This window comes from Pelophylax lessonae (assembly GCF_965119305.1).
Source record: "Pelophylax lessonae genome assembly, chromosome: 2".
Classification (NCBI taxonomy): domain Eukaryota; kingdom Metazoa; phylum Chordata; class Amphibia; order Anura; family Ranidae; genus Pelophylax; species Pelophylax lessonae.
In genome coordinates, this window is record NC_138769.1 from 240700718 (window position 1) to 240726159 (window position 25442).

Below are 25442 nucleotides of genomic sequence, written 5' to 3' on the forward strand. Positions count from 1 at the left end.
GGGCATCTCCTCTGTTCATAGAGGCACTGTTCTGGGTGGAGGCACTTCCAACCTCATTATCAAACCCATTCTTTCTGTTTTCTTTTTTCCTACAGGTTTTATTGCAATATTCTGTTTGAGGAAAGCTATTTCTCATATCCCCCTAAAAACAGAGCTATAAAAGTTAAACATCTAGAGAGTGAAAGATTAACAATAATATGGCAGTTCTTCAGCAAGTCGGGCACTAGAAATAAGTAACCATTTTGGTGGACTGAGTTAATTCAGGTTTTTGCCTTTTTTTCTTTAAATAGAACTTCAGTCCAAACATATTTTTTCCTGAGACAGGTGTTTTGGTCATTTCTCCATGTCCCTCTAGGAGCTAGACCCCCCCCCCCCCCAATGCCACTTCCTTTTTGCTGCCCCACTAGGTAGAGGAAGGTGCACTGTGCCCTAGCAACCAGCTTAGCTAGGCTGCCTATGTAAACAAGGAAATGTTATTAAATTTTAAACTGAAGCAAGGATACATGCCTGGAATTGACACTCCTTCCAAGTCGAGTGCCACCTGAGGCTGTTGCCTCACTTTGCCTCATTGGTGACACACCCCTGATTGGGACACATACTACAATGAAATCCTGATCTAGGTTCCAACCCTTCAATATCACATTCAAAATTGGTTCCATAGGTTTTGACTGGGAGTTAAACTTTGAGCCATGAGCTACAAACCCATCTCACAAGTTCCCAAAACATTGCCAACCCTTGCTGCACATAAAAAGTTTTAGTACTTACATACTTATCTTTAGATATTAATAGATATTAGAAATTGTTGTTACTATATTAGAAAACATCACAAATATAACTCTGAGAACTTGAGAAAAGTGTAAGTATCAAAAGGTGGCAAAAGAAAAAACAAAATACAAAAGTAGTAATTATTACACAGTGGCTAAATATTTTAAGTATACCTAAAGGCCAAACTTTTTTTTTTAGTTCTGGATAGAGTAGAGATAGAGAATGAGACCTGTCAGGTTTTTATTGATGTCTGTGCCCCCATTAGGGAGATTCGACCTCTCTAATTGTGTTGTTTACCATTTTCATTGAAAGTAAAAGTAAAAGAAAATCCCCACATTTTGGAAAAATGATAGAGGGGAAATGTTCCAATGGGGACACTAGTTCTGGTGACCTGGAGGTCCCCAGAGAATTAATTTGCAGGGATTTCCTCTCATTTCCTGTTTGGCTATGAGAAAGGAAGTGAAAGGAAATCTTGGCAATGGGACAGGTGACAATATAAAAAAAAAAATCTGATAGGGGTTACTACCCTCCCTTGTTCTATCCAAATATAAAAATAATTGCCTATAGTTCTACTTTAAGCTGATGATTAAAATAATACTCAGTTGTTTTAAAATGATGATGTCAGTAATAAGACACCGCTCAGATTTTCCAATCTTTAGATTTAACATTTCTAAAGGAAAACATGGAATTCAGAAACAATTTGTTGGCTTGTTTGTATGGTGAATGGCTTCTAATTATGGTGAATTGCGGTTATTGTACCTGCCACAGCTGTCACACACTCTGGCTCTACTGCATGGCCAGACTCATCAATAAACACATGAGTGAAATGGCCAGATGGGAATTTTGCAGATGCGAGTCTAAATTAGAAAAAACAAAAAAAAAAAAAGAAATCAAGTGAACAAATTTTGATTTTAATAATACAAAAACACCAAAAATCTATATAACATCAGTTTGTGAGCACTTGCTGCTGTAATAAAAGTTAGGAGGAGAAAGTGCTTGCAAGTTTTAGATCTGTAAGGCTAGGTTCACACCTATGCATTTTGCAGTGCGTTTTCAGTTTTGCAGAAATGCACTACAATCCATTTTCTATAGGTCATGTTCACATCTGTGCATTTTCAACTGGTGTGTTTTTTGGAAAGGACCAGGGACCTTTTTTGTAGCAGGTTGCATTTTAGGTTCCATAGACGTCAATAGAAATGTAGTAAAAATGCATAAAAACCGCAAGCATGGCGTTTTTGATGCATTTCCGCTGTGTTTTTGCTGGTTTCCCACTCATGACAACAGAAGCCCCCCCAAAAATGCAAAACGTATAAAAAAACACATGCAAACTAGTCAACAATGAAAAACGCAATGGGAAAAGGCATCAGCGGCAACCTGCATAGGTGCGGACCTAGCCTAAGGGAGTGCTAGGTCTTCGCTCTTATGTAATGAACACTGAATGCGAGTTGTCCCTAACAAAGAAAAAAATTGATTCTTGTACTTACCAAAAAATCCTTTTCTCTGAAGTTCATCGACAGACGCAGCTCCATATCTTCTTTAGACCACTGGTTATGCTCCTCCCATCAGGAATAGGACACTAGGCAGGAAAAAGCGTTACCACGCCTATAGGGGCTGTCCCTGCAGGCATAACCCCACACACACTGCTACTACCATCGAGTTTTGCTGCAAGCAGTGTTTAGAAGACAAAAAAAACCCATACACTCAGAAGCAGAGGGGCGGGTGCTGCGTCTGTCGATGAACTTCAGATAAAAGGATTTTACGGTAAGTACAAAAATCCAGTTTTCTCTATCGTTGATCGACAGACGCAGCTCCATATCTTCTTTAGACCATTGGGATGTCCCAAAGCAGTATTTCCATGAGGGGTGGGAAGACAACGCAAAGAAGAACATAACTCCCCAAATGCTAAACATAGCCAACCAGGTAATATGGAGCTCAACCAGGAACAACTGGAGCTCACCTGGAAAAACCATACACCCTCAAAGAGAACAAAAAAGATTCCCTTTAAACAGCAGCCTGCAAATCCTTGAGGCCAAAAGAGGCACCCGAAGATGCCAATACATCAACTTTGTAGAATTCTGTGAACGTATGCACAGACCACCAAGTTGCCGCCTTGCAAACTTGCATCACTGACGCCTGATGGCGAAAAAGCTCAAGAGGCACTCAGCGCTCTAGTAGAATGCGCCTTCACTGGGAAAGAAGGGACCTGACCCTTCAGCGAATAAGCCTGAACAACCATCTGCCTGATCCACCTGGAAATGGTTGTAGCAGACGCAGCCAATCCCTTACGAGGTCCCTCAGTAAGGGCAAAAAGAGCATCTGATTTTCTGAAAGACTCAGTAGCCTAGCAACCGAAAACAAGTGAGGTGCACCTTCAGCAATTCGCACCATGAAATGCACGATTTCCACGTACGATGATATACTGTATCTTCCTGGAAGTCGACTTCCTAGTCTTCAGTAGCATAGGAATCACAGAGTCAGAAATACCGCTATCCCCCAACACCTGGCTTTCAACAGCCATGACGTTAAAGCCAGCGACTGTAAAGCAGGATGGAAGATCGGACCTTGAGACAGCAGAACCTCCCTGAGAGGAAGTCTGTAAGGAGCATCGGCGACCAGCCTTACTAGGTCTGCGTACCAAGACCGGTGAGGCCAGTCTGGAGCCACCAGAATGACCAGGATCCCTTCCACCTCTAACCTGTGTAGAAGCCTCGGCAGAAGTTTCAGCAGAGGAAAGGCATAAATCAGCCGATACCGACCCCAAGGAGCCACCAGTGCATCTGTGGCATCAGCCAGAGGATCTCGAGATCTGGCTATGAACCTCTGCACCTTTTTGTTGAGACAAGAAGCAAACAGATCGACCTTGGGTGTCCCCCACCATACACACAGGAGATGAAACACCTCCGGGTGTAGGGACCACTCCCCTTGATCCAACACCTAACGACTCAGGTAATCGGCTTGCGAGTTCTCCACACCAGGGATGTGCACAGCAGAGAGGGCTGGGACAAACTGTTCCGACCAGGCCAAAATTTCAGTCACCTCCCTGGCTGGCAAGACACTCTTGGTGCCCCCCTGGTGATTGATGTAAGCCACAGCCGTGGCATTGTCCGATTTGAATCTGAACCGGACAATCTTGCAGACGAGTCGTCCATTGGCTCAGACAAAGCTTTATTGCTCTGAGCTCCAAAACATTTATCAGCAGTTTGGACTCCTCTAATGTCCAGGTTCCCTGGGCACAGAGCTTCCCCAGTTACCACCATCCAAAACAACGGGAGGAAGGACTTGCCCTGGCATAGTGCTAGAGAATGAAGCCATCATAACAGAGCAGATCTTGTACTGTGGCTCAACCAAATCAAAGTTTCCAAGGACTTTGGATTCTTGTTCCATTTGACAAGATCTCCCTTTGCAAAGGTCTGGTATGGAACTGAGCAAACGGAACCGTCTCGAAGGTTTGCAGAGAGGACAGATTGTTTGCAAACAACAACTGGATCGCCCCCTGCAACGTCTGCAGCTTGTCCAGGGGAAGAAAGACCCTCACCACAGCGGAATCCAGAGTCAGGCCCAGATAATCCAGTTTTAAGGAAGGCATCAGGGCGGATTTCTTGAAATTGATGTTCCACCCAAACTCCTGCAGGGAGCTGACAGTGATCGTCAGGTCGCTCATCAGGACTGAATGAGAGTCTGCTCTCAATAGTAGATTGTCCAGATACCCCAGTACCGCAATCCCCTGTTGGTGCAACAAAGCCAACACCAGGGCCAATACTTTGGTAAACACCCTGGGAGCGGAGGCGAGACCAAAGGGTAACGCCACAAATTGATAATGCTCTTCTGCTATGGCAAAGCGAAGAAATCACTGGTGTTCAGCGTAGATAGAGATGTGTAGATATGTGTCCTTGATATCTATGGAAGCCAAAAAGTCTCCCTGGTGTAGTGACGCCACTACCGTTCTAATGGATTCCATGCGAAACCTCTGTAAAAAGCGGTTCAGAGCCTTGGGGTCCAGAATCGGATGCACTTTGCGCCTTCTTTTCTGGGCACAGTGAACAGGTTTGAATAAAAACCCTGAAAGCGTTCCTGATAGGGAACTGGCACAATCACCCCTTGCGACAGCAGATCTTGTACCGCCTCTCGTAGATTCCTTAATCGGTCTAGAGATAGGTGCAGATTGGATGGGAAGAATCTGTTCGACGGACGAGACCGGAATTGCGTATTGTAACCTGATTGGGTCAGTTTGTGAACCCATTTGTCCTAAATCAAGGAAGTCCAATGTCCCGGAAAGAGGTGAAGACATCTCCTTACCCCAGAAGCGGGTGAGGGCACCCCTTCATGCAGACAAGGATTTGTCTGCAGATCCGAACTGGCCGGTCTTTGATTTACCTGACCATGGCTTCTTGGAACTCCAAGAAGACCTGAACGGCTTTGCTTTTTCTTGTGACCTGGAGGTACAAAAAAGCTGTTTATGAGCAGTGAAGGAAGGCCCCCGTCTATGGTGTGGCGCCTGGCCCATAGAGAACTGAGGAAGAAGTGTACTCTTCCCACCCGTAAGGCCTTTGATCAACTCGTCCAGAGAGGATCCAAACAACCTCTCCCCCATAAAGGGAAGATCTGTCAAAGCCTTTTTGGAAGCCTGGTCCGCAGACCAGCTTTTCAACCACACCATGCGACTGATCACAATCCCCACTGCCGCCACTAGGGGAGCTGCATCCAGAAACGCATCACACATGAACACCAGGGCTTAAGCCATCTGATCCATTAGTTCCAGCACCGCTGGGGGGAGCTGCTCAGCTTCCAAGTTACCTTTTAGTAACTTCCCCCATTCAGTAACCGTCTGTGACACCAAAACATTCACAAATATTGGTTTCAATATGGAACCCGCTAGCATGTGTAGATAGCAGGGCAGAGACTCCACCTGTCCATCCAAAGGGCCAGCAAAGGCCGGGGATTCTTCCACCGGAACCACAGTAGACTTATTCAGCCTGGAAACTGGGTGATCCAGCTTTGGTGGCACGGTCCACCTAGTGGAAACTGCATCTGCAAAAGGATAACGGTGTTTAAAATGCTTAGGCACCACTAGCATGTGCTTGATGCACCGCCATTGTTAACTGACAATATCGTCAAAAAGCTCCGGACAAGGAAACACCTTGCCCGATTTTAGGGAACCAAAAGACACCTGCGAACCCGACGCTGTAGATTCATCTGACAATTTTATAGTTTCCCGCACTTAAACTATAAGTGCTTCCACCAATGTGGCGGCGGACGAGAACAGGTCCTCTTCACCATCAGAATGCAAAGACACCGACCCCTCAGGGTGGGGTGCGTTTGCAGCGGCCATATCTGCCTCAGAATCCAAGTAAACTACCAAGGGGGATGAAGGCAGAGGGTGTTTGCGGCTAGCAACAATTTTACATACAAAACAGAAGGTTCCGCAGCCACTCCTAGGGGGTCTGTAGGTGAAATAGTACCCAGGGACTGCATTTTACACTGAGATAAAAATAATGCAGTGTCACTTTAAAAGTCGCTAAAACTCAATTCCACTGCTAACTTAGCGGTATACCTAATCCCAATCCAATCCTATCTGATAACAGATTGGTTGAGGAAAACCTACAGGGGACCCCAGAAAACGTTACCAACCCGCTCAGGAGACTGCCAGCATGTTCTTGTGAAACAGAAAGTAAAACGTTCTGCCACAGGAAATAAAAAGCACAGCCTGTCATAGCTAGATTTTTGTGTTAAATGCCTTTTGCCTGTCCAGCAATCATGGACTATAAGAAAATGCATTGCCCCATGCATTCCTATGGGGAACTAACAAAAAATGGCTGCCCATGCATTTCAATGGGAGAATAGAAAGCACAAATCTGCAGCAAAAATTGTGCCCCCCCCGGTGCACCATGTGGTCTCCCGGACCCCCAGAGGGTATCCCACACAAGAGGCATCAGAGGGTCCCTAGGAAGAAAGACCTGCCCAGGACAAGGCCACCCCCACAGAAAAAGGCCGCTGCGGCCGCAATATTTCTGCCCCCTGGATGTAGGACCTGCTATGGGTAGGAGAAAAGACTTGGAGGGAGTAGGCCTAACATCCCAGAGGCCAGGGGAACCAAGGTAGCCCCGAAGGTCCGACTATTCCAGGGAGGAGGCCCACGTCCACCCTAGACCGCCAGAGGATTGGGGGGAACAGTATTACCATATCACGGCACTAGGTGGGCACCTCTCCGAACAGTCCACCTCCCACCTGGGGTGGGGGTGCTGCCAGAGAGGGGGTACGCTGCAACTCAGGGCGTTCCAGGTCAATCGCGTCCATAAGGATCTAGGATATCCAGTCCGAAACCATAGCCGGCTGTTGCTTGTAGTTCTCCAGGAAATCAAACTAGTGAAAATAAAAAATCACAAAATAACAAATTTCTCTATTAATAGCTAAGACCGAAGTCCCAGCAGGAACTAGGCCCTATTCCTAGACTAGGCAGAAACAAAAGTAGAGGCTGCAGTAGAGTGTGTGGGGTAATACCTGCAGGGACAGCCCCCCATAGACAAGGTAAAGCTTTTTCCTGCCTATTCCTGATGGGAGGAGCATAATGGTCTAAAGAAGATATGGAGCTGCGTCTGTCGATAAACAATAAAGAACTCAAAGTCACCCGCTCCAACCCTTAGTTTCACCATGGGGAGGGGGGGGGGAGTATCCAATTGTTCTAGGTTTGGAGAGAAGGGGACTCACTCCACTGAAAAACAGAATATGAAAATGCAGCTGAGCCCCAGGAGATTGTTTGTTGCTTGCCTTGTGGATCCCAAGAGGTTTGTTTTAGATTAAAGATTTTTCAGAAGGGTGACACAGAAGAGTGTGTCATAATTTAGCGTGTTTTACTGTCACTACAAGCTTTAAGCTGGCCATACACTGACATAACAGTAGGGACCAACCAAGTTTTGATCGGTGTATGGCCTCCAACACTTAACAGAAGTTGATTAATTTACAGATTTTTGTTTTAAAGGGACATGTTGGAATGATCTTGGACAATCTGCAGTTACAATCACTGATAAATGTATTCCAATAGTGGCCCCGGTCATTGTCAAAATACAATGTCCTGTGGGTAGAGGCATCCATTATTATTTTCCTTCACCCTGCTGATTGGGAAAAAAAAGCCAGCTTTATACTAAAGCTGTCCATACATTTGTTGGAAGTCATCATGTTTTTGATATCATATATTTCTGGATTGTTGACACCATGGTATACAGAATACATCTGGATACGGCTTGGGGTAGCCTGGAAAGCCAGCACAAAAGATTACCCAGCAGGGTGTTCGTAACAAGCAGTCATAAATGGGAATTTCTTCTCCTGAAGGATGTTCCCGCATAAGCTTCCTGATGTGATGTATGGGGGGTAGAGGAGCATCAGCTAAGACCTTCTGGGGAGGTGCAAATTAAAATGATTGATTTCCTGACTTACAAGAACATCAAAGATACAAATGTGTACTGGAAATTGACCAGGGTCAAGGCAGGTGTTCACAGACTAATGCTGCCCCCTTGTGGAAGACAGGTACATACTTCTTGGAAGATGTTCGGGGAATAACATAATTCCTGGTGATCAGGAAGAACATCCCCATATAGGACTACATGACAGGCAGAGGGTGTTTGTGTGGGTTGTTTCTAAGTGTGCTTAAAAAGTGAGAGCAAATGATGAGGCCCCCTCTTTTCCCATTGAGCCCAGCGCCACCGAATACTGAGGACGACCTTACATAAAGTATCATCTATGTTCTTTTACGTCTATATGCCCTGTAATATTCATAGTTTTCTTTGTTAGTTTTTCCAATTTCTTTGTACGTAAACAAGACCTTTGCTTCTTTGAGCATTGTGTTTATTTTTATAGCTAATAATGTTATTATATCATCACCATTAGTATTATTAGAGCTTCGATAGACTAGCTAATTATAGGAACAGACAAGATAATAATACATATTTATAATTTAAATAGAGATAATCTAAAACCATCCTTTATTTATTTTATTTGGCACCGCAGAAGCCGAAGTGTGGAAAGAAATTCTCCACAGAATGTATTTTTGTGTTAAGTTCCTAAAAGCTAAAAAGTCCTCAACTCTACAAGAGACCCAGAACCGAAAGCATTCCTCTACTGTGGACAAGATTTGCGCTAGTTTGTGAAGTCTGAATGCCTGCTTGAGTTCTGAAGGTTCTGTAAAATACTCCATTAGTGAGCGGACGTGCATATCTGGTAAGTTTAACGTGTTCGTATCTTTGGCTGGTATATTTGTATGTGTTAAATTTGTTATATTGTTGATGCAATTTTTTTAGGCCTGTTTAGCTGTTCAGTTGTGTGCCGACAAGTAAAGAGCTGATCACCCTGGGTTAACTGATGTACCCTATAGATCTATTGAATAAACCAGACAGCTTTGAGGAGAAAGTGGGAAAAATATAGATTAGATTTTATATATTTTTTTATCCACGTGAATGGGAGGCAGCTTCCTGCTCCAAGATCAAGTTACATAGTAGTTGAGGTTGAATAAAGACAATAGTCCACCTGTGTAGGTGTGTGTGGACGTAATCATTTCCCATACCCCTGAATGTTTTGATCTTGAGATGTACGTCCAAGAGTCTTTTAAAAGTAGCCATACTTCCCGCAGCTACCATTTGTGGTAGAGAGCTCCACAATCTTATAGCCCTTACTGTAAAAAAAATACCTGTGTAGCATTAGGTTAAATCGCTTCTCCTCTAATCAAATTTTTGGCCTTGTATCCTCTTACATTCCTTGCGACTGAATAGTTTTTTTCTATGCTGAGATCACCGTTGAGGTATTTGAAATCGCTAACTATCATGTCCCCTCTGAGGCGTCACTTTTCCAGGGAGAATAAATCAAGCGCTTGTAAGCGCTCTTCATAATTAAGGTCTTCCAATCCCCTAATTACTTTAGTTGCCCTTCTCTGGACTCTCTCCAGCTCCAACACATCCCTTCTGAGGACTGGCGACCAGAACTGGACAGAGTAATCCAGATGTGGTCAGACCAGAGTTTTATAGTGGTAGGATTATAGTTTTATCTCTGGAATATATCCCCTTCCTTATGCATGCTAATATTCTGTCGGCTTTGGCAGCTGCAACTTGACATTGCATGCTATTGCTTAGTCTATCTTCTACTAAGACTCCCAGATCTTTCTCCATCCTTGATTCCCCCAGAGGTTTCCCCCCTAAAGCCTATTTTGCGTTTATGTTTTTAGTCCACAAGTACAATACCTTACACCAGTGGTTCTCAATTCCGGTCCTCGGGACCCACCAACAGGCCAGGTTTGCAAGATAACTAAATTACATCACAGGTGATCTCATTTGCTGCTCAGTGATTGCAGTATTCTAGTCTGCATCCCCCAAGGTAATACTTAAAATCTGGCCTGTTAGTGGGTCCCGAGGACCGGAATTGAGAACCACTGCCTTACACTTCTCCACATTAAACCTCATTTGCCATGTAGTTGCCCACTCTGTTATTTTGTTCAGGTCATTCTGTAAGATTTCTGCATCACGATGTGAAGTTATTGCCCTGCTTAATTTTGTGTCATATGCAAAAACTGTCGAGTATGGCATTACATTATGTTATTTATTACCACCCTTTGGACATGTCCTTTAACCAGTTTTCTATCCAAGAGCAAACCTTGTGGTCGATGCCTGCAGACCTTATTTTGTAAATTAAGTGTTTGTGGGGAACTGTATCAAATGCTTTAGCAAAATCCTGATACACCACATCCACAGGTCTCCCCCTATCTAGCTCACAGCTCACCTCCTCATAGAATGTTAACAGACTGGTTTGAAAAGAACACCCTTTTGTAAACCTGTGCTGATTACTGCTGATGATGTTGTTGTCTTTAGCACATTCTTGGATATAGTCCCTTATTATCCCTTCCAGTAGTTTACATACTATTGACGTCAGGCTGACTGGCCTATAATTTCCCGGGATATGCCTCTGCCCTTTTTTGAATATTGGTATCATGTTAGCTTTCGTCTAGTCACCTGGTACAGTTCCTGTCAAAATACTATCTGCAAAGATCAGGAACAGTGGTCTAGATATAATATTACTTGCTCTTACTTAGTTTTTTGAGTACTCTCAGATGCACGCCATCCGGGCCTGGTGATTTATTTGTGTTAATTTTATCCAGCCTTTCCATGATTTCACCCTCTGTTAGCCATAGTGGCATGTCATGTGAAGTACTGCTAACCATACAGTCATGGTCAGTGTACCCCTCCTTTTCCTGTGTAAAGACTGAGGAGCAGAAAGCATTAAGCATGGTTGCCTTCTCTGTGTCCTCTGTAACCATCCTCCCATCATCGTTAATTATGTGTGCAACATGCTCTGACCTTGTTTTTTTGCTGTTGTGGCCTAAGATCTGAAATCCTAGTTAAACAATTTTCTTATTCAATTTCCTTTAGATTTACCTTTAACTGCAAGGGCCAGCCTGATTGCATACAAATTGAAAATGTTTAGGTCTGATCTTATATTATATGGTTTTGGAAAAACCAAAGAAAAATTATACAAGAAAATTGTATAATGTATTGCCAGCCTTAGAGAAATTTGTGTACAGCACTGCTGTGGGAGAAAGTTCTTTCACCAGTTATGCGTTATGTCCTGCATTTGTCAGAATTAGAATTACAATCACATTATTTTAGGTCAAATAATCCTCTATATATATCAATCTATTTCTTGACCATTGCTATCATGATGCTTTAAAATGCACAGTAAACACTGTTTTGTTGGATACCCATTTAGGCACGTAGGGGGAACAGGCAATGTTTCCTTCTCTTGCCTTCAGCACTGGCTCTTCTGCAAGGCAGCTGATCTAAAGATTTGCCCAAAACTATCCAAAAGAATCCACAATGCTTTTTACACAATGCCAAAAATATATTGAAAAAAATTTGGTTGTGGCCATGTAACGCCTATTGTCAAGAGTATACTGTAATGCCTTAAATGTCACTCTACATCAGTACAGAGAGAGCAGCAGTCTTTAAAAGTCAATATTCTCATTTTCTTGCTTTGCAGCGGGTCTAGCAATATCTGATATTTCACAACCTTTTATTGATTTTACTGAATAAAAAAAAAGAAAAGAAAAAACACCTAGGAAGGATAGGAAGAGGCTAAACAAGAAACTCAGCACAGCAGCTAGGGAGTAACTTCAACGTATACTGCAGCTACAGTGATGCAAAAGATTGTTCACTGTAAAACAAAGTGGCTTGGTATTTGGCAATTGATAGTAATGATGGGGGACTCATCTCTGCTTTTCACAACATGCATAATCCAGTGTAGACTTCAAAAGCCATCTGCATATGCAGAAATGCGTCCAGTGGTGCCTAATTACTATGACCTTTGCTCTTAGCATAGAGGGGTGTGCAAATAGGACTGACCACGCCAACATCCAAACTTATCAGATATAATGTTATTTACACATTGATACACAGATTTTATTTTTTTAATTAGGAGACTAAACAGGAGTACGGTACTTGCTTTACATTTATCACACCTGAAAGCCTCCTATTGCAGACTGTAATAGCACAACAAAAATTTTCGCAGTGATATCACTTCTAGGAACACTGTCAAACCAACAATAAAATATGCCAAAACAGTTTATGCTGATATACAGTATACAGAAAGGGAAAAAAAAGTATTTAATCCCTTGCTGATTTTGTACTTTTGCCCACTGAGAAAGAAATTATCAATTTATCATTTTAATTTTAGGTTTATTTAACAGTGAGAGACAGTATAACAGCAAAAAAAAAATCCAGAAAAAAGCATTTCAAAAAAGTTATTAGTTGATTTGCATTTTAATGAGTGAAAAAAGTATTCGACCCCTTCGCAAAACATGACTTAGTACTTGGTGGGAAAACACATGTTGGCAATCACAGAGGTCAGATGTTTCTTGTAGTTGGCCATCAGGTTTGCACACATCTCAGGAGGGATTTTGTCCCATTCCTCTTTGCAGATCCTCTCCAAGTCATTAAGGTTTCAAGGCTGACATTTGGTAACTTGAACCTTTAGCTCCCTCCACATACTTTCTATGGGATTAAGGTCTGGAGACTGGCTAGGCCACTCCAGAACCCTAATGTGCTTCTTCTTGAGCCACTCCTTTGTTGCCTAGGCCATGTGTTTTGGGTCATTTTCATGCTGGAATACTTATCCATGACCCATTTTCAATGCCCTGGCTGAGGGAAGGAAGTTTTCACCCAAAGTTTCCCTTTGATACTGTGAAAATTGTCCTGTCCCCTTAGCAGAAAAACACCCCCAAAGCATAATGTTTTAAACTCCATGTTTGATGGTGAGTTGAGTTGATGCCAAAGAGCTTGATTTTGGTGTCATCTGACCACCACACTTTCACCCAGTTTGCCTCTAAATCATTCAGATGTTCATTAGCAAACTTCAGACGGGCCTGTACATGTGCTTCCTTGAGCAGGGGGAGCTTGTGGGCGCTGCAGGATTTCAGTCCTTTATGGCGTAGTGTGTTACCAATTGTTTTTTTGGTGACTATGGTCCCAGATGCCTTAAGATCATTGACAAGATTCTCCTGTGTAGTTATGGGCTGATTCCTCACTGTTCTCATGATCATTGAAACTCCACGAGGTGAGATCTTGCATTGAGCCCCAGACCAAAGGAGGGTGACAGTTATTTTGTGTTTCTTCCATTTCCGAATATTCGCAACAAGTGTTGTCACTCTCTCACCAAGCTGCTTAGCGATGGTATTGTAGCCCATTCCAGCCTTATGTAGGGCTTTCAATCTTGCCATTGACATTCTTGGACAGCTCTTTGGTCCTGGCCATGGTGGAGAAATTGTAATCTGATTGATTGATTCCCTCTGTGGACAGGTGTCTTTTATACAGGTAGCAAGCTGAGATTAGGAGCAATCCCTTTAAGAGAGTGCTACTAATCTTAGCTTGTTACCTGGAAGCCAGAAATCTTGCTGATTGATAGGGAATCAAATACATATTTCACTCATTAAAATGCAAATCCATTTATAACTTTTTTGAAATGCGTTATTCTGGATATTTTTGTTTTTATTCTGTCTCTCACGGTTAAAAAAACCTACCATTGCAATTGTAGACTGATCATTTCTTTGTCAGTAAGCAAATGTACAAAATCAGCAGGGAATTAAATACTTTTTTCCCCTCACTATATCAACAGAAAAAGTATTGTGCAAAATGATTGGTGCCAAAAGCCCTGCACTGAAATGTCTGCTACAAATTGAATTGATCTACTTCAGATTAAGTGAAAAGGATAACTTAGTTCACAGCCAAGTTCAGACCTTCATAGTAGGACTGCTACGGGGAGTTTAGGTTGTTAAAAGTTACTATTCTTTCCACTGCCCACTAAAATAAAGACAAAAATGAACTAAAATATGTGCATCTTACCTTCCAGCAGTAACAAGAGTTGTAATGATTACTCGGTACTCTTTCAGCTGTTGTTTACTAGGATACTCATATTCTTTTTCTCTGTCATTCCAGTTACAACAAGGCTATAAAGAATGTACAAATATTTCAATTTATGCAATAATACTAAAAGCAGCAATGTAAAGATTCAGGAACACAACCTTCAGGGTGCAGAGCCTGTGTAATTCCTTCCCTGGGACCCTTTCTGAGCATTGATAAGTAGACAATCCCTTCTAGGATTTTGGATATTTTTATACACAAAAAAATAAATGGGAGAATATCTTGGTTACAAAAACCTAGAGCCAGACAGTGCAGGTGGATCCTGTGTGAGGCCTACTTCACTAACTAGCTGGCACTTATCTCTGTTGAGGAGTGAGTACCCAGAAAGCTGCAGGGTTTCACTGAGGCTGTTTCTCTCTGAGTTTCATTTGTACTGCAACAATGTATCATTGTAAGTACATAGGTGTATTTACAGTAAAATATTTTGCCCCGTTCACACCTGGCGTAGCAGAAACAAGTGCTTCGGCCTATGTTTCTGCAAAAGTGCAAAAAGCACGCCGAAATGTGCAATGTGCTTACGGTACCATTATTTCCTAATGGCACACCTAGCACGGGTAGCAACTGCGCGTTTCCTGTGCAACACAAAACACGCTTGGCTCAGTGCCAAAATTTGGGGCTTTTTTTAGTGCGTTTTTGGAGCGGAATGATCCCCAAATAAATGGTGATGGTGCTGCTCCAAAAAGTGCCACAGTAGCAAAACTCAAGTGTATAGAGGGCCTAAACAATATCACACTATGTGAAGTTTCTTTTTGTGGTGACCATTCATTCATCCATCCTCCTGGATCCCTGGAGCATTACTGCATGCACAAAGGGGAGGATCACTTCCTTGGATTTAACACAAGCGAAGCTTGTCAATCTTGAGATAGGCATGTTCTTTTGGTGAGTGCAATTTTGATTGAAAGGTGAAGGGATCATCTGAGAAAGATTTTTTTTCCATCTATGAGAAAGATTTTTATTATACTTTGCATTATCCTTTGATTTTCATTTGGACTTTTTTATTTTTTATTAAATTTTTTACACATAAGCATAAGTACAGTATATTATGTTGGATTCTATAAGGGGACCTTTTACTTCATTTTTTGTTTATTATGCATTTATGTTTTATTACTCAAAAGTGGCATGTACTGAAGGAGAGCCCCCGTTTCAAAATGTTTTGATATGCAGGTTGTAAAATACAATTTGTGTGTCTTGTGACACCGCCTGCATTTGGAACTAGTGAATTTCCAAATGCAGGCTGTGACACCCATGGAAAGCCAGGCAGCCTTGCTGACAGCTGGTAGCCTTGGATCTGCTCAGCAACTTAAGAAAAACAGTTGATTAATGGGGTATCTGAATGCAACACCCTGACAATTAGTAGAAGGTGGGCCAGTGTTCCTAAAATGGAAAGCCTCTTTATAGAACAGGTTAAGAAAAATGTGACAATGTTATGATAATACCTTAATATCCTCTGGCACAGATCGAAAGTCCCTACTCCTGGCTAACAATCTGTAGATGTCTTTCTTGTCTATATGCTTCATCAGACGCTGGCACATAAGGTCTGAAGCGCTGTTGGATGGCGCGCATGCTAGTACATGGGAATTAGGAATGTTCTTTATCACCTGCGAAGAAAAGATAGATTTCAAGAATAAAAATGAAATAAACAAACTAAAACCATTAATTTTAAATTACAACTGGCTATAAATGCTGGTAGAAGACATCACAATTTGTTGGCTGGTACAAAGAAATTAGTTTCTTATACAATGGTTGAGAAAAAAATGTAGCAGCAATTGTGACTGGGCCTAGCAAACATCTGTTCCTTTCCTTTCCAGCACTGTGTATTTTCATCTTTCTCTACAGTTGTCATTCTGGAACCCTTAATAGGGATCCAAAGGCACCTTACAGTTCTGTCTGTGGCAGTCATACAATCTTTGTATATGCAGATCATAATGGACAAATAACTCTCACCAAAAAAACAGCTGCAGTGTTTGAAAAAAAATGCCTGCATTCTAAAATTCTGTAATTAGAGAGGAACATTTATTGAAATTACCTTTTTCCTTATTCAGACAAGATCTAACATTTGCTTGTCTGGAAGAACATGTAATGCTGAATATTTGATTAGATAAGTGCCAGACCACATCAAACAAAAAACTTTATGCATGCCTAACTAGAATACATATTTAAAGCGGAGTTCCACCCAAAAGTGGAAGTTCCGCTTTAAGGACTCCTGACCCTCTGACATGCCACATTTGGCATGTCATTTTTTCGGGGGGAGCAGGTACCTAGTTTTGACACTGCTTACTGGCCCCACTAGTAATAGTGAAAAGGAGCAGTTTGTGTGCATTAATTGTTCATGGTCTGTGCACCTAGGTCACAGCAGGGATTTGTCCATTGCCTGCCTACCTGCCTGCCTACCTTGCTCCCCCGAAAAAATGACATGCCAAATGACACTGCTCTGCTTGGGGAAGAAAACACTGTGGAGAGCTTTATATCAGCTACATTGTGCCTTTATTATGGCATGCTGCCCCGAACTAGCATAGCTGGATGATGGTCAGGCTTTGAACAGCCTAGCAAGTAATTGAGGATAGGGGAATTGGAGAATATGTGGATAACTTCCTTATTTGTTTTTTCCCACACCTTTTTTAAGAGGGGCAGATATTATTCTGGCTTGTGTTCTCCCATATGGTCCACTGATATCCCCCTGAAATATTTCCAGTTGGTGTGTAATCTATTACATCTGTTCCTACATAAAGTTTTGGGTACACAGTATCTCACAAAAGTGATTACACCTCTCACATTTTTGTAAATATTTTATTATATATTTTCATGTAACAACACTGAAGAAATGACACTTTGCTACAATGTAAAGTAGTGAGTCTACAGCTTGTATAACAGTGTAAAATTATCTGTCCCCTCAAAATAACTCAACACACAGCCATTAATGTCTAAACCGCTGGTAACAAAAGTGAGTACACCTGTAAGTGAAAATGTCCAAATTGGGCCCAAAGTGTCAATATTTTGTGTGGCCACCATTATTTTCCAGCACTGCCTTAACCCTCTTGGCCATGGAGTTCACCAGAGCTTCACAGGTTGCCACTGGAGTCCCCTTCCACTCCTCCATGATGACATCACGGAGCTGGTGGATGTTAGAGATCTTGCGCTCCTCCACCTTACATTTGAGGATGCCCCACAGATGTTCAATAGGGTTTAGGTCTGCAGACATGCTTGGCCAGTCCATCACCTTTACCTTCAGCTTCTTTAGCAAGGCAGTAGTCATCTGGGAGGTGTGTGTTGGGGTCGTTATGTTGAAATACTGCCCTGCGGCCCAGTTTCCGAAGAGAGGGGATCATGCTCTGCTTCAGTATGTCACAGTACATGATGGCATTCATGGTTCCTTCAATGAACTGTAGCTCCCCAGTCCCGGCAGCACTCATGAAGCCCCAGACCATGACACTCCCACCACCATGCTTGACTGTAGGCAAGACACACTTGTCTTTTTATTTCTCACCTGGTTGCCGCCAAACACGCTTGACACCATCTGAACCAAATAAGTTTATCTTGGTCTCATCAGACTACAGGACATGGTTCCAGTAATCAATGTCCTTAGTCTGCTTGTCTTCAGAAAACTATTTGTGGGCTTTCTTTTGCATCATCTTTAGAAAAGGCTTCCTTCTGGGATGACAGCCATGCAGACCAATTTGATGCAGTGTGTGGCGTATGGTCTGAGCACTGACAGGCTGACCCCCCCACCCCTTCAACCTCTGCAGCATTGCTGGAAGCACTCATAAGTCTATTTCCCAAAGACAACCTCTGGATATGACGCTGAGCACGTGCACTCAACTTCTTTGGTTGACCATGGCGGGGTCTGTTTTGAATGGAACCTGTCCTGTTAAACAGATGTTTGGCCACTGTGCTGCAGCTCAGTTTCAGGGCCTCTGCAATCCTCTTATAGCCTAGGCCATCTTTATGTAGGGCAACAAATCCTTTTTTTAGATCCTCAGCGAGTTCTTTGCCATGAGGTGCCATGTTGAACTTCCAGTGACCAGTATGAGAGAGTGAGAGTGATAACACCAAATTTAACACACCTGCTCCCTATTCACACCTGAGACCTAGCAACAATAACGAGTCACATGACACCGGGGAGGGAAAATGACTAATTGGGCCCAATTTGGACATTTTCACTTAGGGGTGAACTCACTTTTGTTGCCAGCGATTTGGATATTAATGGCTGTGTGTTAAGTTATTTTGAGGGGACAGCGAATTTACACTATTACACAAGCTGTACATTCACTACTTTACATTGTAGTAAAGTGTAATTTCTTCAGTATTGTCACATGAAAAGATACAAGAAAATATTTACAAAAATGTGAGGGGTGTATTAACTTTCATGAGATACTGTATACCCAGATAAGAGAGCCCTCCTAGGTTACCTATTATTTATCTATATGTGCAGTATCTATAAACATCTCCTAAAAAAGGCATAGCCTGGCAAAACATGTCAAACTGAAGTTACTGCATCTCATTTTTAAAAAATGTTTTTATGAAATTGTTAGATTCTAACATATTTATAATACATTTTGGATATTTTTATATATATTTGTGTGAGTGGCACCTTTAAAATCCCATTTCCTTTGGTATCTATACTTTAAATCCTATCTCGTTCACTCCTTAGATAAGGTGGCTGTATTAGTTTTTTTTTTGTTTTTTTTTTTTAAGTTAGGCTTTTTTGCCTTTATTTTACCCTGATAATTTAGGTTTACTCTTCCCATATGTCTAAACAAAATCCTCAATTATATCTATAGAGGGGGCCATGATTATTACATAGCCAAACTTTAAACAGGTCTGCCTTTGATCATGTGCATCATATGGTGGATTGATGGGAATAGTAGTTCTCACAAGGAATATGTTTGTATTTTTTTTTCAGCTTACAGGAAGTGACAAGGACACTGTATTTGTGGCAAGATCAACACATTTTCTGTACTTGCTGAAAATGTTCTTAACTATTACAGCCATCACATCTTAAATGATAAAGTTCACCTTTTGTAACATGGTACACCCATATTATGCCCCCGATCCCTCTTTCTTCTCCCCAGTTCGCTGCCAAATCTAAAGAAGACATGTTCGTGCAGGGTTTCCCCCAGCCCGGCTGCATCATTTTTTCACAGTTCTGGTCTCTGAATGAATAGACTACAACTACTGACAGTCTTTGCGGCTGTTGGCTTGTAGTTCTCAATGAACTACCACTGCACTGTTGAGCGCTGTGGTAGTTCATGGATTCTTCCTGTCAGTGTGAAACTGCCTGCACGTAAGAGGCAGACAGCTTACACTGACAGTCTGCAGGAGACTTGCATGGCAACCGCGATCTGCTGATCACTGGTGCAATGCTTTCCAGGCTCCTAAAAAAAAAAAATAGTAAATTCACATTTTTTTAATTGCAAAAAAAAATATGCATTTAATATTTTTTATTTTAAAAGGTAAACGTATCCTAAAGATTGCTATGCTGCAATATATTTTATTTTCTCTCCTCGCCTTCCAGGACGGCCCAACAGTGAGAGATGATAGGCTCCTCCCTACCGAAAACACAATCAATTACAATTAGTTAAAAGGCCCCACCCTTCCCTCTGCCCCTCAGTTTAGATTGTGTTTCTTCGTACAGTGAAACGTTTGTTATGTTCACTGACCTGCAGACTCTGAGAGTCGAACGGTACCCCTGAGAGCCAGGTTCAGCAAAGGGCCACTGCGAGCTGAGCTCTACCTGCCGCCTCTCCAGGCTTCTCACAGGTCGCCCGCAGGTACACAGGCCGTCGGTCACCTGCGGTGTCCCTCTAGGTCCTGTTTTCCGGCGCCAGCAGCTCTCCTCCACAGAAGGATTTTGAATTTCCCGCCAGACGGGCGGTTCAAGCCTCGTCTTAAGACCAGAACTTCCGGCGCAACGTCAGGACGCGCGCAATGAAGGTCGGAACAAGGAAGAAGAAGAATGTGGAGGAGACGCCGGAGCCGCTGCTTAGCGGCAAAGCAGATTCCAAGGCTATCGCAGCTCGGACAACTGCTGGGGAAATTAAGCCCTCCATGACTCAGCCTCCGGGGAAGGAGGAGGAGAGGCCGGTCCAGGTGTCGGTAGCAAAACCCAGGTCGGAACCGGGTAAGTGCTGAGAACTTATCCTGTATGGGGGTTTTCTTTTTAAGTCTGCTGGTTATCGACTTAAAAATGCCTGTAAATTGTCCCATTTTCCCTGACCTTAGTCGGACCCATCAATGTCCTTTCTATGGTCCTCATGTTAACATTTTTAGGAGGAGTGATACTTATACTGCTTTGTATCCTGTCTTCCAGAGTCCCTGAGCGGTTCACAGGAAACCTCTACTACTACCCCAGCATTATCAGGCCCTGTTGCTTCTAGGAAGTGTGGTAATTGCTGGGATAGGCTATCCAGTTCCCACACTAAACCGTTCTGCTATAAATATATTTACAAGTTAGCATGAAAAGAAGCTTCAGGGTTAATGAAAGACTTCATTAAAACAGTACAGGATGAAATGTTAACCACTATTAAGTCAGTACGATCTTCTATAGGAACCCCTAGTGTTGTAGAACCCAGAGATCTTTCTTCAATGGAAGGTACCTCTTCACAAGAAAGTTCCTTACCTAGAGAGCAGGACCTTCAAGTCTTATACCATCTTCCCAAAATCTCCCTTCAGCACAGATTAGGGAAGAAAGTAGGTTATCACCAGAGGAGAGCCGCTCGGATTCCCAAACCTGCTCAGAAGGTGAAGTGGACAGGGACTCAGATGCTCCTGATGAGGTAGAATCATCTAAAAAACCTATTTGGTTTGGAGAACATGCAGGGACTCCTTTAGGCCATTTATGCCTCAGAGGAGATACCTGATTTGCCTAAAGAAACCACGGCACAAGATAAGCGCTATAAAGGACTAGGGAAGAGCCCTTCTAGAGTTTTATCTATCCACCATTCACTGAAGAGTTTAATTCTTCAACAATGGCAACTACCTAAAAACAGGTTAAATAAAGGGAGTTCTTGGAAAAGGAGGTTTCCCTTTAAGGAAGATGACATAGGGAAGTTCCTTAAAAAAAAAAAAACTAGATGCCCCCTTGGCACAAGTAACAAAAAGGTCAGACGTATCCTTTGTGGATGCGGGTAACATCAAGGATGCCATGAACCGTAAAGCAGAGGCCTTACTGAGAAAAGCCTGGGATGCCAATGCAGCTACTATGGCTCCTGCCTTGGCTGCTTCTTGTGTGGCAAGAAATGCTTTTTTTCTGGGTCGATAGACTGAGTAAAAATTTTTCTCAGACCAAAACCCAGGACATCCAAGATTCCTTTTCAGTGATAGGTAAGGCTGTGGCCTATCTAGCAGATGCTGCGGTGGAGTCGGTCGTAGCCTCTGCAAAAACAGGGGCTCTCCTAAATTCTGCTAGGAGAGCCATCTGGCTAAAAGAATGGGAAGGTGACGTCACCTCTAAATCTAAGCTCTGTGGTCTTCCCTTCGAAGGGTCTCTTCTGTTTGGCTCTGGTTTGGATGAGGTCCTTACCAGATCCTCAGGAAAAGGGAAGAAATTCCCTGCAAAACCCAAAAAAGAGGCTAGCAGAACATTTTTTCGTGGCCCCAGGGATCATAGACGATGGGCTTCTCCTGTTAATTTCTCAACCCCGTGGCATGGCGCTCTCTTCCTCACAGCCGAACCAGCAGCCGGGAGATGACGCCGCCTCGATAGAGTCCAATGGGGGAGCAGGATCAGTCCAGGAACAGCGGTAAGCCGCTTGTCCACCTATGATGACATAACGCGTTCCGGAGCATGCGCACAACGCTCCTTCCTCAGACAACAAGGTTGCGTTGTGCGCATGCTCCGGAACGCGTTACGTCATCATAGGTGGACAAGCGGCTTACCGCTGTTCCTGGACTGATCCTGCTCCCCCATTGGACTCTATCGAGGCGGCGTCATCTCCCGGCTGCTGGTTCGGCTGTGAGGAAGAGAGCGCCATGCCACGGGGTTGAGAAATTAACAGGAGAAGCCCATACATTACCCTCATGTAAGTGTGCTATGTTTTTTGTATAATAAATTGTGGTTGCATTACTGAGTGGCGCCTGTCCTTTCTTGTTACACATTCAGGGGCTAGCCTTGATCCCTTATTTAGACGACCTACTGATATTTGGCAAATCAGAGGCCCAAGTGAAAGTGGACACCCAGCAGGTGATAAGCTTCCTACAGGAGTTAGGGTGGCTTATAAACCTGGAAAAATCATCCCTGGTACCGACACAGATACAGTCCTTCCTGGGGTTCCAGGTGGACTCTGTGTCACAGAAACTCTTCCCACGGAAAGGAGGGAAAAAATTGTTTCTGCAGTCCTAGCCCTAAAAAATGCTCAATCCTGTTCCAGGAGAGAAGTTTTAAAGGTTCTAGGTCTTATGTCAGCCAGCATCCCTCAATCGTGTGGGCACAGCTTCACGCCAGAGAACTGCTTTTCTTCCATCTATCCTCTTGGGACAGAAAAACAGAATCTCTAGAGCACCAGGGGCTGGGGAGCTCACCTGGAAGGGGCTTAAGCTCAGGGAATTTGGAGCAAGAGAAAAGCTCAGGCCTCCTCCAACTTCAGAGAATTGAAGGCAGTAGGGAAAGCCCTAAAAACCTTCCGAAAGTTCATCCTGAACAGGGAGGTTCTGATCTTATCAAACAACACCACAACTGTGGCCTATCTGAATCGACAAGGAGGACCAGGTCAAAACCCCTCCTTACCTTGACCCAACACATCTTGGGTTGGGTCGAAGGGAGGATAATTTCCCTAGTAGCCATTCACATCAAGGGAAAGAACAACCTGCAGGCAGACTTCCTCAGCCGCTACCACATAAAAAAGGGACAATAGGAACTAAGTCCCAAAATCTTCCTGTCATTGGAAGAAAGGTTCGGACAACCGGAGATAGACCTATTTGCCTCAGCTCAGAACAAAAAGGTGAAAAGATTCTATTCCCTCACCCGGTCCAAAGGGATGGCTGGTCTGGATGCTCTAGCCCAGCCGTGGCAGTTCGATCTAGCCTACGCTTTCCCTCCTCTGATACTAATTCCCAGAGTCCTGCAGAAACTGAGCAGGTCCCAGGATCTGAAATTGATTCTAATTGCCCCTTGGTGGCCCAAAAGGCCGTGGTTTACCATTCTGAAAGCCATGTCAATAGCTCGCCCTTGGTGACTCCCAGTTTCCCCAGACCTTCTGTCTCAGGGACCAGTACTGTGTCAGGATCCAGGTTTTTTTCAGTTGACAGCCTGGTTACTGAGCGCCAACTGATTAGGGCAAAGGGTTGCTCAGAAAGAGTGGTAGATACTCTCTTACTGAGCAGAAAACCAGTCACTAGAAAAATTTATCTGAAAGTTTGGAAAAAATGTTGTGCCTGGCAGGGGCAAAAGGAATTTGCCTCTACCTCTATTCCGACGATTCTGGAATTTTTACAAGACGGAGTAGATAAGGGTGTGGCGATTTACACCCTTAAGGTACAAATAGTGGCTCTTTCGGTATTTTTGGACACTAGTCTGGCAAAAGAGCCGTTGATCAAAAGATTTTTGTTAGCTAGACATAGGATCTGAATAGGGTCCTAGAGGCTTTATCTAAGGACCATTTTGAACCTTTAAAGGAAATCTTCTTTCAATTTTTGTCTTTAAAAGTAGCCTTCCTGTTAGCCATTACTACAGCAAGAAGAGTAGGTGATCTACAAGCTCTTTCCATAAAATAACCTTTTTTAGTGGTTTTCCCAGATAGGATTGTCCTAAAGCCAGATCCTCTATATTTACCTAAGGTAGCATCCTCTTTCCATAGGACACAGGAGATAAATCTACCTTCCTTTTGTGACAAGCCAAAAAATAAGAAGGAATGGGAATTCCACTGTATTGATGTGAGAAGAGCCCTTCTCACCTACTTAGAAAGAACCAAAACCTTCAGGAGATCAAATCACCTTTTAGTCCTTCCTTCTGGGCCCAGAAAGGGGTTGCAGGCTTCTAAGCCTTCAATAGCTAGGTGGATTAGACAAGCAATTACCACCTCTTATGAGTCATCAGGTGTTCCTGCTCCAACTAAAGTTAAGGCGCACTCAACAAGAGCCATTGCTACATCCTGGGCAGAGGAGGCCGGAGCATCATGGGAACAGATCAGCAGTGCAGCCACCTGGTCCAGTCATGACACCTTCCTGAACCATTATTGTGTTGAAATACTGTCCCAACAAGACCTAGCATTTTGCCGAAAGGTCTTACAGGTAGTGGTCCCACCCTAAGGTAGGCCTAAGGGTAATCTATTATCCTCTCACCGTTGGGCCGTCCTGGAAGGAGAGGAGAGAAAACCTACCCTTTACCGGTAACGGTCTTTCTTACGAGCCTTCCAGGACGGCCGACCTACCCGCTTTGTTAAAAGGGTGTATGGTAATATGAATAAAATTAGGTGGTAAGTACCTACAGAATTATGAAGAACACTTCCCTCGGAGATGGTTGTGGAAGATACTTTTTTACAACTGAGGGGCAGAGGGAAGGGTGGGGCCTTTTAACTAATTGTAATTGATTGTGTTTCCGGTAGGGAGGAGCCTATCATCTCTCACTGTTGGGCCGTCCTGGAAGGCTCGTAAGAAAGACCGTTATTGGTAAACTAACGGTAGGTTTTTTTCTTTAGGTTTAGATACACTCTAAAGCATCGTCTCAAAGTGATCTTGTTTATGACTTGCATGCAGCTATGACTCACAAACCAGAGACTGCCTGGACTGTTGTTGGAAATGCTGCTTGGCTCTCGGACTGGCTCTAATATTCCTAGTAGTTCCTAGTAGTTGGGCCTGCTTGTGGCGTCTCTTCCAGTAGGGTGCCTCTGTTTTCTGGCCTTTATGCTCCATCTATCCATATCCTTTTTGGACTTAATGCATGACTTAAAGGACTGTCAAAAGAGAAGTTCCACCATCAGTTTAGAGTCCTTTTCTGTTCTTTTTCAAGTTCATCTGGGCTGTTCGGAATATTATCCCGCTGGTTGCAGGCTGTCTACACATGGCATATTGGGGTCTCCATATGGCTTCTGATGAAGCAAACCAGTTGCAAAACATGACGAGACTGCTGCACCACTTCCTGTATGACTGGCCCCAAAATGGTTATATTACCATGTTTCTAGTTTTACGATATTTGTATTTATGATTGTCTGGTAGGATTAGTGCTCTATGAGGGAAGTTAATGTGGTGCTCATATACTTGCACGTTAAATAGGCCTTACAACCTTTTTAACAATAC

At 43.2% G+C, this 25442-nt stretch overlaps 1 protein-coding gene across 1 annotated transcript in view; it reads right to left on the reverse strand.

The window, feature by feature from the left end:
* The window catches only part of LOC309548044 (putative helicase MOV-10), a gene marked incomplete at its 3' end in the record, with an annotated part of 200022 nt that overhangs the window by 35216 nt on the left and 139364 nt on the right, over positions 1 to 25442 (reverse strand). Inside the window, exons 11-13 of the mRNA XM_082248014.1 lie at positions 15650 to 15811; positions 14136 to 14239; positions 1525 to 1622 (exon numbers count right to left, since the gene is read on the reverse strand). Coding sequence (XP_082104140.1) covers positions 1525 to 1622; positions 14136 to 14239; positions 15650 to 15811 — 364 coding nt within the window. The remainder of the gene's footprint in view (positions 1 to 1524; positions 1623 to 14135; positions 14240 to 15649; positions 15812 to 25442) is intronic.